The 14776-nt window shown below is 35.6% G+C and overlaps 2 protein-coding genes across 9 annotated transcripts in view; both read right to left on the bottom strand.

The window, feature by feature from the left end:
• LOC128923552 (protein rtoA-like) overlaps positions 1–14776 on the bottom strand; it is a 2411103-nt gene that overhangs the window by 1346735 nt on the left and 1049592 nt on the right. The window lies entirely within an intron of this gene.
• Positions 1228–7102, bottom strand: LOC128923550 (zinc finger BED domain-containing protein 4-like). Its single transcript, XM_054235817.1, has one exon. It carries the CDS (start codon positions 6798–6800, stop codon positions 5460–5462), a length of 1341 nt encoding a protein of 446 aa, XP_054091792.1. The 5' UTR covers positions 6801–7102; the 3' UTR covers positions 1228–5459.

The following is a 14776-nucleotide window of genomic DNA, read 5'->3' as shown; positions in this document are numbered from 1 at the left end:
AAGAGCTATCCACCAGTTGATGGCGCTAAGTGGGCTATGTTACAGTAGATGGCGCTACATTTCTTTCTAAATTTTTATGGATTTAGGCTGTCATAACAAAAGCTACCACTTGCTAAAAACATTAAATGAAAATGCGTTGTTTGAAGTTTATATTATTTGTGGTAAAGTTATACGAATCTATGACTTCCAATATTCTAAATTTAAGAAAAAATCACATATAATCCGTGAAATAAATAAAGTTACGTACACATGTATGGTCAGACAAATAAGCAATGAAGCATTCTTTTCCAGTAAATCTTCCTCGAATTTTGGAGATTTCAGAGGAATTTAGGAAATCGCAGAGTTGATTTCTGCATGTATTTCCTAAATGCAAAAAAAAAATTTCATTTATTTGCATTTTGGTATAGAATTTTGTATGGCTAATGCCCGGTTTCACAGTCCAAGTTGTGCCTAAATAAAATCTTAGCTAAGTATTGTTGCAAACTGATTAGTCTTTTGCGTTTCACAGTCAATGCTTAATTTCTATAAAATTTTATTATGATATATGGCAACTGTTTGGTCAGATGCATGACACTGTGCAATATCGGATGATCGTGACCGTGAATTAGGTTATTCACCTTTATTACCGCATTGCTTATGCTGATGCATATGCACAGATGTTGTTCCCGTTTTCTATGATTCGTACATACATACATATTCCCCTTGTCTATTATCCGTACATAAGTCCTGCTTAATCGTATTTTCCTTTTTACCTTGCCTTCTCATTAGACATAAGTACCTACATATGCCTTCTCATTAGACATAAGTACCTACATATGTACATACTCATAAGCTTATATATACCTACCTACAATGTAACAGCAATTAGTTTAACAAGATCAGTGTGCATAAGCAGTGTACAAGTGCAGGCACAAGTAAAATCAGTAAACGTGCAATTATAATTTTCGCAATTCAACTTGACTTTAATTTATCTTGGGCTGGAACATAATTTGGCGACCGTGGCAGGACACGTTTGTTCTACATAAATATTTTCGATCAAGGAAAGCCATAAATTAAAGTTAAAGTTTTTCGTTCAACGTTTAAAAGTTCGTTTTAAATCTTGGCAAAAAATGGCTCTGCGTTAATCTAACCACACATAATTTGCGCACACATGTGCTTAAGTCAAGTCATTTGGATTTCTTGTACCCGAGCAGCATTCAGTGCACGTAATACACATCATATTCGTCATTACTCAGGTATTCGTATTTTATATTTTTGCGCCTCAAAATGCCTAATAATAATGAAAGTAATGTACTTAACACGGCTGAGGAAGAGCAAACGCCTTTATCCTCCCTAATTAAAACACGTTCAACAATTCTTCGTAACCTACATAGTTTGAAGCAACGAACGAAAGCAATCGAATGCCGACTACAGATTGTCGAATCCTATTTCCAACAGATTTGCGACGTTCAGAGCAATATTGAAATTCTCGCTCCATTAGACAAATCAAGAGCAGGAATTGAAGAAACATATATCGCTATAAAATCTAAAATACTTTCGTTAATTAACCCCAGAAACCGCGTTTCTGAGTTAAACACTAGCATTTTCAACGCAACAGCGTTTGGAAATACTAGTTACCATAATCGATTGCCTTCACTTAAATTACCAAAATTTAGTGGAAAGTATGCGGAGTACAAGCGTTTTTTCCGCACCTTTTGCAACATGGTGCATGATGATCCAACAATGCCAAAAGTGGACAAATTTAATTATCTTTTAAACTGTCTTTCAGGACCAGCGCTACGAAAGATGTCGCTGAAAATTCAAAGCAAATTCAAAACAAAATTCAGCTGTTATTTAAGCATTGCTTAAGCCTCCCAAATTAAATGTTACATGTTATCAACTAACAATTTTGTAATTAACTTATTTGTTAAAAACTTGAATATAAAATCAAAAATGAACTATTTTATGAAAATTTGTGCTTATTATCAACTCTACGAAAATTTTCATCAATAATTTTAAAAATTTTGACCTCAAGTTCGAATCTCAATCCCGTGGATTTTTATACCAGATATATACTAAGGTTTCCGTCTTTATTCGTAAATAATAATTTCACTGTAGTGAATAGTTTACTACAACACGGCAAATCTAAAAGTGAGGAAATTTTCATTCTGAGAATTCGAATGATTCAAACCGATTTATCGTTTAAATTCAAAATTTTACAGTTATATATGTACATACATAGGTATGTATGTGTCATGTTAGCGTGTTGGAGAGCCATCTTCTTTATTTGTGTACACGATACACAACAAAACAAAGAACGAACTTCGCCAAAAATATTTAAATTGATCAGAGACGTTATTCCCTGAAATGGAAATGAAATATTCCATACAAATAAATGGCCTTGAACAGAGTTCAAAAAGCGTTTTAACTATTTCAAATAAAAATTGGGCGGGGCGAAGTTCGCCGGGTCAGCTAGTACATATATAAAAAAAAATATTTTTTTTTTTATTGAATTTATTATTTTTTTATTACGAAAGATTTGTACGCTTCACAACTAAACAACGCGTTAATTCAGTTTGCAGTTTTCCGTGATTGGTACTGTAACTTTTAAACTTATTGCAACATATTTGCAATTTTTTTTTTCAAATTTAAATCAAATTTTTAGAAACGATTTTGCGCAACATATCTGCAGTTTCGGTTAAATTGTCTGATACAATGGAATCCATCAAGGCCTTTATGATAGCTGCCGACGCTATACTGGAGTTTGAGGAGTCTTTTGCTCCAACTGCAAACAACCAAAGTGCCTACTCTCTTGAAGTACAACAAGCCGAACTGAAATCTCTGTGGGCAGAGGTAAAGTCGGAATACAAGTTGTGTTTGCCAAAGGTGGGTGCTTCCGATACAAAAACAGTTGAGGACATAAAACTTAAATATACCAACAGTTACCACGCATATGTGTTGTGCGGCCTTGATGGGCGAACACATGCACAACCTCACGGGGTTCAACCAAAGCCCAAGTTCAAATTCTACAATAATTCAACCTGAACGGTTGCAACAAACGGCAGAACCCGTGAGATATTCCCTCAACTTACCGCCATGTGATACAGAAATATTTCATGGCGATGTATTGCAATGGCTCTCATTAAGGGTTCTATTTGCCGCGATTTATGGGAACAACTCGAGGTTATCCCCAGTCGAAAAGTTATTCCACCTTAATCAAAAAACCCGATGTGAGGCGAAAGCTATCGTTTCGAAAGCGCCTCTGACGAATGATGGATTCGCATTGGCTTCGAATAATTTGTTGTGTAGATATTCTTGTCAATACGCAATTAAATTTATTATTCAAGCTTCCGCATATTTCAACTGAATCTGAGGTTGACCTCAGAAATTTGTAGCGGGAGATAAATAGCTTTCAGCTTTACAAATACATGGCATCAATATAGGTAGCTGGGATGCCTTATTTACGTATTTGTGTTCTATCCGATTGCCTGACTATACACTGTCGCTTTGGGAACAATCGGATTCGGAGATCCCAAAATGGGTTGAGTTAGACAAATTTCTAACCAAACGAGTTAAAACGCTAGAGAGAGTATCAAACTTCAAAGGCGAGGCGAGTACTCAACCCAAGATTAAGAAGGCTGATGGTGAAGGTCGGACACCAACCTTGCAATCAAGGACGGGGTCCAAACCCATAAATTCCCATCCCGTCAAGACAAACAATCTTAAATGTAAACTTTGCTCATCTCAATCGCACGTTTTAAAAACTTATCAAAGATTTATAGAGATGCAGCCTAACGCAAGGTTAAATGCGGTCAGAAAACATCACGTCTGCCTAAACTGATATCGGTTACACATGAAGATTGTAAAATTATGTTCAATTGTATTAAATGCAAACAGAGACATCACTCTATGATTCACCGGGATTAGAGTGAAGAAATTGCTCAGTCACCCGCCAGCACATACCCTACTGAGATTTCCACTAAATCTCATGTGGCCTCCATTAAGGCCAATGTATCAAATGTGCCTACCAGTCGAAGCATGCTCTTAGGTACAGCTATGGTGACTATATGTCACAACGAGAACACCTTCACTGTCAGAGCCCTGATCGATTAGGGATCTGAAAGAACCTTCATTACCAACAGATTAAATCTGACAAGCAGGAAGGTCAGCGCACGAGTTTCGGGATTGAAAAATACCGTGTCGGGACGAGTTCAAACAGTAAGCTCAATCACCATTGGCTCGCCCCGTAACAAAGGTTTAAAACTAAAAGCGGAAGCGTTGGTACTACCACAACTGACTGGACTGCTTACATCCAGATCAATCAACAACGGATTATAATTTTCATACGAGTCAAAAGATTGACTTGTTGATCGGAGGGGATATCTATCCGAAAATTATACTAAACGGGGTAAAATCAAAGATCTTCGGTTCCTTGCCCAACGTACAGTGTTCTACTGGATTTTAACAGGTTCTGTTCCCTCCGAAGAAACGAAGAATAAACCGACTTACGTCTAGGGATTTAAACATCGGGAAATTAAACATCGATGGTTCGATGTATCGATGTTTCTCCAAAACCCATCGAAATCAAAAACAGCGGCCATTAAAACATCGATACATCGAAACATCGATTTATTTTTGAACTTTTTTAACGTATTTTATAAGTGAGCATAAAAGGCTAATTTCAGAACCATAAATAAGTGAAATACAGTAGTACGCCTTTAGTTGATATATATTTGAGCTACCTATTAAAACCTTTTCTCAATAAATAAAATATATAAATAGTTTTTTAACAAACAACAAATTATTTATTTAAAACAGAATTTAAAAATAACAATTTGGAAAGTCTTTTTCCTGTCAAGCGATTTCTTTGCTCTGTGATCGTTGCTCCAGATTTAGAAAACAGTCGTTCACTAGGTACTGAAGTGGCCACAATAGATAAATATTTGGAAGCTTGTTTATACAATTCCGGGAATACATTTTTCATATCATCCCACATTTCTGTTGGATTCTGATTGATAGAAGCAACAGCCGATCCAAGATACATTTGCACTTCAACTTCCGTTGTTGTAATAGCAGATGAATTGGAAAACTTACATTTCATATTTTGGTGGGCCAACTGTTTATGATGGCTCCAAATATCAAACGGGTTTTCTGTTGCAAACTCATCCGAAGATTCCGACGTACTAACGCTATTATTTGCATCCTTTATGAAACTATTTAACTACAAAACTGTTTTTTTTTAGCCAGTGCATCTTTAAAATGCAGTAATTTGAATCTCGGATCCAATGCAGTAGCCAACGCCAGAACTGAATTAAATTCAAGTTTGTCAAATCTCTTTTTCATGTTCTTTTGCAGTTCACTTTTTAGCTCCCCTACAATAGCATCTTGAGCTGAAATTTTTGTCAGAGCTTCAGTTAAACAGCTTACTAAAGGTATAACCTTGCTAATGTTAACGTAGGTATCAGCCGAAATCTCCCTGGTCACAATTTCAAAACACTGAATTTCAAACATTGAATTATTACAATCAGCTCCTTAATTTTGTTCAGCTCGGGGGCATTAACCATAGAGGGTGCTTCTAGGCGAGTGAGCAGTACTTCACTTAAAATAGGGGCTAACTGGACAAATCTCTCTAACATATAAAAACATGAATTCCATCGCGTTCTTACGTCAAGAATCATTTTCTTGGTATTACTTGTAGAAGCCCCGGTGTCTATTTGTTTCTGCCGCAATTGATCACTGGCATTAACACTTCTTTTAATAAACTTAACAATGTCGCGCACCTTAGTTATCAAAGCTGATACTTCCGTGGACTTATCTATTGATTGCGTTACAACCAAATTAAGCGTGTGTGCGAAGCACGGTATTATTTTTTTTTCGCCAAACAAGCTTCTATTTAATTTCATCATGGTTGAATCATTATCAGTTACACAAGCAGAAACTTTATTTATGGAAACGTTCCACTCGTTGAAAAGTTTACGCATAGTTTCTTCTATATAAGCTGCTGTATGACTTTCGTGCAGTTCGATTACTCCTAACGTCCCACTCAACAAACGTAAATTGTCCAAAAAATGAATTGTTACCCCAAGGAACGACTGATTTTTCATTGTCTCCGTCCATATGTCATACGTTAGGCAATAGCTGTCGCACTTTCGAATATGCTCTTTGAAAATTGAAGACAGCGCTTCATATTTTTCATCCACTCGTAATTTTATTGTTTCTCTACTTGGAACTTTAAAAAACGGAACCAGTTCTTTCATCATCTGCAGAAAACCTTTTCCTTCTACAGTGCAAAATGGCTTGTTGTCCATTATAATATATTTCACAATTGCTTCAGTAATTTTCTTTGATTTAGACCCATCTTGGTAAGAAATACTTTTGACCTGCTCAAAAAAGTCTTTCACATTAGGTTGGATCAGCGCCGGCAACTGATCCGATTTATTTTGCAGTACTGACGGAGTACATGTACTAGGAGACGATTCAATACATGCAGTCTTCTTACTACTATTATCGGATAACTCACTTGACGCTGTCGTCCCAGCGGTTGGTGTTATGTTCATTATATCAGAAATTTTTCGCTGTTTTGATTCCGAGTGCGGCGTAGTTTTGGAGGAGCATTCTGCATCATCAACTTGATCGAGTAATACCTTTTTATGTACATTCTCAACGTGACAGCGAAGATTCGACGTGTTACCTGATGTTTTTAATTTCTTGCTGCAGATTTTGCATGTGGCGGAAGCATCTGAATTTCTTATAAAGAAGCTCCAGACCCTACTTTTTAATTTTGAAGGCACCATTTTGAAAATCTGAAATATTTTGTACATTTTATTTTTTTATTTGTATATTTTATATTCACTACACCTGTAATAAAGTTGTGATTGATAACAGATGAATTCGAAACAACACTTACAGTGGCTCACAGCTTATTTCGTGTAAGCAACAATATTGATAATACTGTTATGAAATTAATATTTTTTGCTCTGACTTAACGAACGAATGATGCAATTATATTGATAATTTAGTTTTAAATACAAAACATGTAAAAAAATTTACAAAAGTATTCAAATTCAATATTTTATTAAACAAAAACCAAAAACACTCATAATTCATGGGTCACAGCTTATTTCGTGTGTTGATGTTCGTTCATGTGATACATGCAAATAACGGATGCAGAAAACTAACGGTAAATCAAAGTGTGAACTATGAATACTTAAGAAGCAGTTTATGTTCTAAAAACAATACAGATCAGTTGCAATTACGCGGTATATCAACATGGGTCCACGCACTTCAATTGAAAAACGCGAATTAGTTATTAAACATTTTCAAAGTGGAAAAACGCAAAAACAAATTGCTGAAATGGTTGGTTTAAGTTTATCTACAGTTCAATATATAATTCAGCGCTTTGTACGTGAAAATCGCGTGCATAACAAGGATCGAAAGGCTCCTAATAAAATTTTTAATGATACGGATGAAAGGTGGATTTTAAAAAAGATTAAAAAAGAACCAATGTTAAGTGCTCCAGCGGTGACCAAAGATGTTGAAATGTTTCTCGGCAAAAAATGTCATCCAGAAACTGTGCGCAGAATATTAAGGGATTCCAATTTTCATGGGCGAACAGCACGGAATAAGCCTTTTATAAATAAGAAAAATAAAAAAGTCCGTTTACAGTTCGCAAAAGACCATTTAAACAAGGACAATGCTTTTTGGAATACGGTTATTTTCGCCGATGAGAGCAAGTTTAATCTTTCTGCGTCAGATGGTAAACCAAATACTGAGCTCCAAACAAAAAATTTACGCGCAACAGTAAAACATGGTGGCGGTCATGAAATGTTTTGGGGGTGTATGTCATCTGCAGGCGTTGGTCGATTGGAATTTATAGACTCCACTATGAATAAAGAAGTGTACCTAGACTTACTGAAGCAAAATTTGCTTCAAAGCGCAGAAGACTTGGGTATACGTGACACTTTTCGCTTCTACCAGGACAACGACCCTAAACATAAATCTGGTCTTGTATAAACTTGGCTCATTTGGAATTGTCCACACCTCGTCCAAACACCTGCACAGTCACCAGATTTGAACGTTATTGAAAATGTATGGCACATTCTGGAAATTAATATTAGAAAACACCACATTTCTAGCGTCCAAACTCTAAAAGCGGCTTTGAAGGAAGAGTGGGGTAAAATATCGCCAGATTATACAAAAAGTTGGTGAAATCAATGCAAAACCGCATGAAAGCTGTAATCGAGCAAATAGGCTTTTCCACAAAATATTGAAATTTTATTTTTGTTTACTTTTTATAACTTTTTAGTAAGAATTTTTATACCACACGAAATAAGCTGTGACCCATGAATTATGAGTGTTTTTGGTTTTTGTTTAATAAAATATTGAATTTGAATACTTTTGTAAATTTATTTACATGTTTTGTATTTAAAACTAAATTTTCAATATAATTGCATCATTCGTTCATTTAGTTCAGAGCAAAAAATATTAATTTCATATCAGTATTATCAAAAATGTTGCTTACACGAAATAAGCTGTGAGTCACTGTATATTAAACGCTCAAAAACAACTTCTAACACACATAGCACGAAATAGACTGTCACACAAAATGTATTTTCGATTTTTTGTAAAACTTATTTCGCATTAATTCATAAGCGAATTCTCAGTATTATTCAAGTGCACATTCAACCAACGAATTCTCCGTATTATTCAAGTGCACATTCAACCAACGAATTCTCAGTAGCAGATGTTTTCGCATTAATACCGAGAAAAAGTGCTGCAAAGATGTGGAGTAAAATTTGAAAAAAACATCGACATAAAACATCGTTGAAAGTGACATCGATGTATCGATATTTTTAGAATCACAACATCGATGGCTAACATCGATGCTTTTTGACGAAAACATCGATGTTTCAGAAATATCGATACATCGTTTGCATCCCTACTTACGTCACATATTTCAACGAGATATCGTTAGATAATCAATCATTTTTCATTCAAGAGATTATTCAAAATTACGACCATCAATTGCCCGTTATGCATAGACAGTCACCTTCTTCACTGGTGCCCAAAATTTCTTCAGATGGCCCCAGAAATTAGGCTGAGGACAACCTTAATTCAAAGCTATTGCAGCACTATCCGCTTTCACCGACCGCCTTAATCAAGATACGCACCGCAACCAGGTTCATCACAGTGCGTGCATTGATTAACCCAGTCAATCTATCCACGGTCATTCTCGCCTCCACTATTTCACGACTGCGACTCCGCGCACAAGCCTGTGGAAACAGCCGTGCGATCTTCCAGAACCTAAGACTTGCAGACAACGACTTCTACAAGTAAGCGCCAGTCGAGGTAATTTTGGGAGTGGACATCCACTCCCGGCTCATACTGCCAGGGTTACAACCAGCGACAGTAGGACAACTTGTTGCCCAAAATACGACGCTGGGATATGTAATATCCGGCGTCGTATAATATCGGCCCAATAAAATTCACTGGCTACCTACGCCTCTGACATTTACCATTTACCCAGGATCGAGTTAGACTCGAGTCGCCTCACCGACCTCGGAATGTGGTAATTTCTATGCAGTTTGGTGGCATGCAATGACCGTCTAAGACTCCATTTGTCTCAGCGGGATTTCCCGGACCGAACCAGACTCGATTCGTCTCATCGGCCACCCCATCTGCAAGAAATGCACCGCTAACAGAGAGAGTACAGGAGCCAGTCGCATGTTAGTTTTAAGTAATAATTATTTAATTGTAAACTGCATTTGCAGTAATACTTCAAGGCGGACGGAATGTTGACGCCGCCCCCGCCTAATTTCACTGTTACGTCTGTGTTGGAAGATACATCACTACTTTGAAGAATTTTCGAAGTCTTAATTCGAACGCAACCAAATATTTGAAGTTGCGCTCTTGCTTTTCTTCTTCTTCTCTTCTTCCTTTGCGACATCTCAGCCGATCCAGACGTGATAGTTGAAATTCCAATTTATTTAATAAAATTATAATTATTACAAAGAATATTTGTTCTTTTTTTGGATAACTTTGTGTAGTTATGTAACTGAGCTAACAATTGCTTTTTAGCTCCAATGGTCAATTCATATTTTCTGTTTTCCATTTTACGTTTCTTATTTTTGGAATATGCTTTGTTAAAGATATAATTTTGGTAAATTAAACTACATTTGTTGTTCATTGCGTTTTCCAGTTTTATATCGAACGAAAAATTCGTAAAACGCCGATTTTAAAATTCGTAACCGCAATACAGAGTAGTACTTTCATTGCGGAATGGAAAAACAAATGTGTTGACCGAAATTTACGATTCGATTGTCGTATTTACAAAGACTCTTTTTTTACGTTTGCGAGTATTTTTACTTGCGCAACGCCTTACAGAGTAACATCCTGGTTTTGGTCGTGTTTCTAGAAAAAACTTAAATAGTAAGAATTAAGATTTCGATATCCAGAAAATATAGTATGAATAAAATAACAAGAAATCAATAATAAATAAAAACCAGTAAAGAAAGGCTAAGTTCAGATGCAACCAAACATTTTATACTCTCGCAATTTATCGATTTCATTTTATTAAGAACACACATATTGACCCATATATTCGGCATAAACTCCAATAGAATAACGAAAATCATCATACATAATATGTAAGGGGCGATTACTAGCAGACCCGGCCACTCGTTTTTGTGGCTAAGGTATATATTAAATTAGTAAATTTTTCAATGTAAAGAAAAAATTCTTACGCATAAGGACGAAAACGTTATAGCCGATAAATTTGAAAATGATTTATAGACATTATTGTAGATCTGTAATATGCGTAGCGTATATCATAATAATTTGTAAAACTTTAATTTTTTTAATCGTATATTGAAGAAAGTAACAATTGACCAAATTTCATAGTTGGCTTTATCTTGGCTTTGGTGACGATATTGATTACCTTCTTCACAGCCAGTCTTGTTCTAGTGCAAAGTCGACGTAGATTTATGTTACGCAGCATGAAGACAATTTACACTACTTTTTATTGCGAGTGAGTGGGGATAGTCCAGCAATTTTAAATAGTCTGTTGGATAATTGAATACGTCATCCTGGTTTGGTGTCAGCTCTTCTTGAACGAAATTCTAAATTGTCGCATTAAGATCAAAGAGATCCTTGTTTTTGTACCACCAATATAGGTCATTCAAGCAGTCATTTATGGTTAAAATATTGTGGTTTCATGTCAGGAAAAAACACGATGAATAAGCTTCTCCTTCGAGTCAATGAAGTGACAGAAATATGTTGGAAATGTTACTAATCCATTGAGGTGTCAAATGGGACCCTACTATTTCCAACTGCTTCTGCAATCACAATTTGATATTGTTGCAAAATCAGTGGTATGTTAGTTGTATATTGGCGATTTTTTATGTGTCGCCACAAATTAGATGATTTTAGGCATGCGATTATCCAGGAATAATTGGAAGAGTCTGGAGTAAACCACCTGCCAACAGAATGATGGCTCCACCAAAAAAGTTTTGGTTGTTGCGTAAATCTTTTGCAGTGTTCCAGCGACATCTTGAATATCTGGAAAATCTTCGCTATAGCGTTACTTTTGGCGATTTTGCAGACTGGTGTTTCGTCGATTTGCAATTTAGGAGTAATTTGAAGGCTGAATGTGCCGTTGGTTTGCCTACTAACAGATGCCAAGTTGCCCCTATTCCCGTTAACCATAGTGATGAAAATGAGTGAAATTGGTTCAGGAATTACATCACATACATACTATATATGTGATTTTATATTGGTTTTTATGCCGAATATATAGGTCAAATTGTGTGTTAACTTAATAAAATTACATCAATAACAAGTAAGGAAGGGCTAAGTTCGGGTGTAACCGAACATTTTATACTCTCGCAATTTATTTATTTAATTTCATTAATATAAAACACAATTTGGCCCACATATTCGTCATATCTGTATTTGGTATAAAGTCCATTGTAAGTTGGAAACCCTAATATTATGTATATGGGAGTTAGGTGAGTTATAACCCGATTTCACGTATTATATGAGACATATTATTAAAAAAAAAAAACATATTTCCTTCGAATTTCTTCAAAATCTTTGAGAGACTTATTTATATTTCCGATAAAAAAAGAAACTAGAACCCCTGATGTCCTCATGTTCGATATATGGGGCCTTGAAAATGTATGGTCCGATTTCGACGATTTTTAGAAGGGCGATGCCACACTATAAATATAGTATTTGTGTAAAGTTCTGTTCCGATTTCTTCACTAGTGCTTACTTTATATATTGTAATGTAAACGATTCCGATCGTCATCAAAGTTCTGGTATATAGGAAGTAGGCGTGGTTGTAAACCGATTTGGCCTATTTTCACAACATATCATCGGGATGCTAGGAAAATATTACAAACCGAATTTCATTGAAATTGGTCGAGTAGTTTCGCAGATATGGGTTTTGACCCATAAGTGGGCGGGACCACGCCCATTTAAAATTTTGTATACCATTTTGAGTGCAGCTCTTCTGTACCTTCTTTATAATGAAATTTAAGGTTTCTGTTGGTTTTCCTTACTGAATTAAAGCATTTTTAGTAGTTTTAAACATAACCTTTGTATGGGAGGTGGGCGTGGTTATTATCCGATTTCATCCATTTTTGGACTATATAAGGAAATACCTGAAAAAAAACGACTGCTGAAAGTTTCGTTAATATAGTTTTAGTAGTTTACGAGATATGTACAAAAAACTTAGTAGTGGGCGGGGCCACGCCCACTTTCTCAAAAAAATTACATCCAATTGTGCCCCTTCCTAGAACAATCGTTTGTAACAGATTTTGTTTTCATAGCTTAATTTATGGCTTAGTTATAGCTCTTTATGTGTTTTCGGTTATCGTCATTTTGTAGGCGTGGCAGTGGTCCGATTCCGCCCATTTTCGAACTTAACCTTCTTATGGTGCCAAGGAATACGTGTTCCAAGTTTCATTAAGATATCTCCATTTTTACTCAAGTTACAGCTTGCACGGACGGACAGACGGACGGACAGACAGACATCCGGATTTGAACTTTACTCGTCACCCTGATCACTTTGGTATATATAACCCTAAATCTAACTCGTTTAGTTTTAGGACTTACAAACAACCGTTATGTGGACAAAACTATAATACTCTCTTTAGCAACTTTTGTTGCGAGAGTTTAAAAATGTTCGGTTGTTTTTGCATATTTGTTACAAATTGTTTTGGGCTATCGACACAACCTTATACAATTGAACAATGACAAAAATATTTTAACAATGCAATAATGACAACCTTCAAAATATTATTATTTTTTGTTTTGTTTTTTGAAGTAATACTTCTTATACGACTTCGGAAAAGGTTCCGATAATTGTTTAACGATTCAGTGGAGAGGAAATAGCTTTGAACAATTAACGCGAGAGAGAAAGAGTAAAGCAGAGAACTTAAAGCACTTGCCATGCTTATGTTATTTGAGCAATTCTTGTACTTCTTATATGACTTCGGAAAAGGTTGCGATAATTGTTTAACGCTTCAGTGGAGAGGAAATAGTTGAACAATTAACGCGAGAGAGAGAGGGAGAGAGAGAGTTAATGAGAGTAAAGCAGAGAACTTAAAGCACTTGCCATGCTTATGCTATTTGAGCAATTCTTGTTTTTGTAGAACAATGTTTAAATTTTTGGTTGGTGACATATTCACATGTGTTCGCATATGTACATATGATTGTATGCTTGCGCATTATTACAACGGATAAAACGACTTCTGAGTGGTGATTTTAATGAATAAATTTCAAGGTTTTATACAAATAATCTATAATATAAAAATGATTAACATAGTATTTGTGCAAAGTTCTGTACCGATATCTTCACTAGTCCTTACTTTATGTAAAGTAAACGATTCAGATTGTCTTCAAAGTTCTGATATATAGGAAGTAGGCGTGGTTGTGTAGCGATTTGGCCTATTTTTTTTTTACCCATAAGTGGGCGACGCCACGCCCATTTTCCATTTTGTAAAAAAATCTGAGTGCAGCCATTTCTTATGTGAAATTTAGTGTTTCTGACGTTTTTCGTTAGTGAGTTAACCCACTTTTAGTAATTTTCAACCTACCCTTTGTATGGGAGGTGGGCGTGGTTATTATCCGATTTAACGGTATATATAACCCTATATCTAACTCGTTTAGTTTTAGGTGTTACAAACAACCGTTATGTGAACAAAACTATAATACTCTCTTTTTTGCAACATTTGTTGCGAGAATATAAAAAAATAATAATAATATTTTGAAAGTTGTCATTGTTGCTTTGTTAAAATATTTGTATCATTGTTCAATTGTATAAGGCTGTGTCGATAGCCCAAAACAATTTGTAACAAGTAGGGAAAGGCAACCGAACATTTTATACTCTCGTAATTTATTGATGTAATTTTATTACACACAATTTGAAATAAAGTCCAATAGAATAACGAAAATCAGCATATATAGTACATGAGGATTGAGGTAATTCCTGAACCGATTTCACTCATTTTCAACGCCCAGTTATAATGGGAATAGGGGCAACTTGGAACCTGTTAGTAGGCAGACAAACGGCAATTCGGCCTTGAAATTCCTCCTACATTGCAAATCAACGAAACACCAGTCTGCAAAATCGCCAAAAAAAAAGAGCTATAAAGAAGATATTCCAGATATTCAAGTCGCTGGAGGTACTGCACAGGACTTTAAAAGATTTACGCGACAACAAAAATATTTTTGGTGAAACCATGATTCTGTTGGCAGGTGATTTTCGCCAGACTATTCCTGGATCAACTGTTGC

Source organism: Zeugodacus cucurbitae, chromosome Y (assembly GCF_028554725.1).
Source record: "Zeugodacus cucurbitae isolate PBARC_wt_2022May chromosome Y, idZeuCucr1.2, whole genome shotgun sequence".
NCBI lineage: Eukaryota > Metazoa > Arthropoda > Insecta > Diptera > Tephritidae > Zeugodacus > Zeugodacus cucurbitae.
This window is presented reverse-complemented; position numbering and strand designations above follow the sequence as displayed.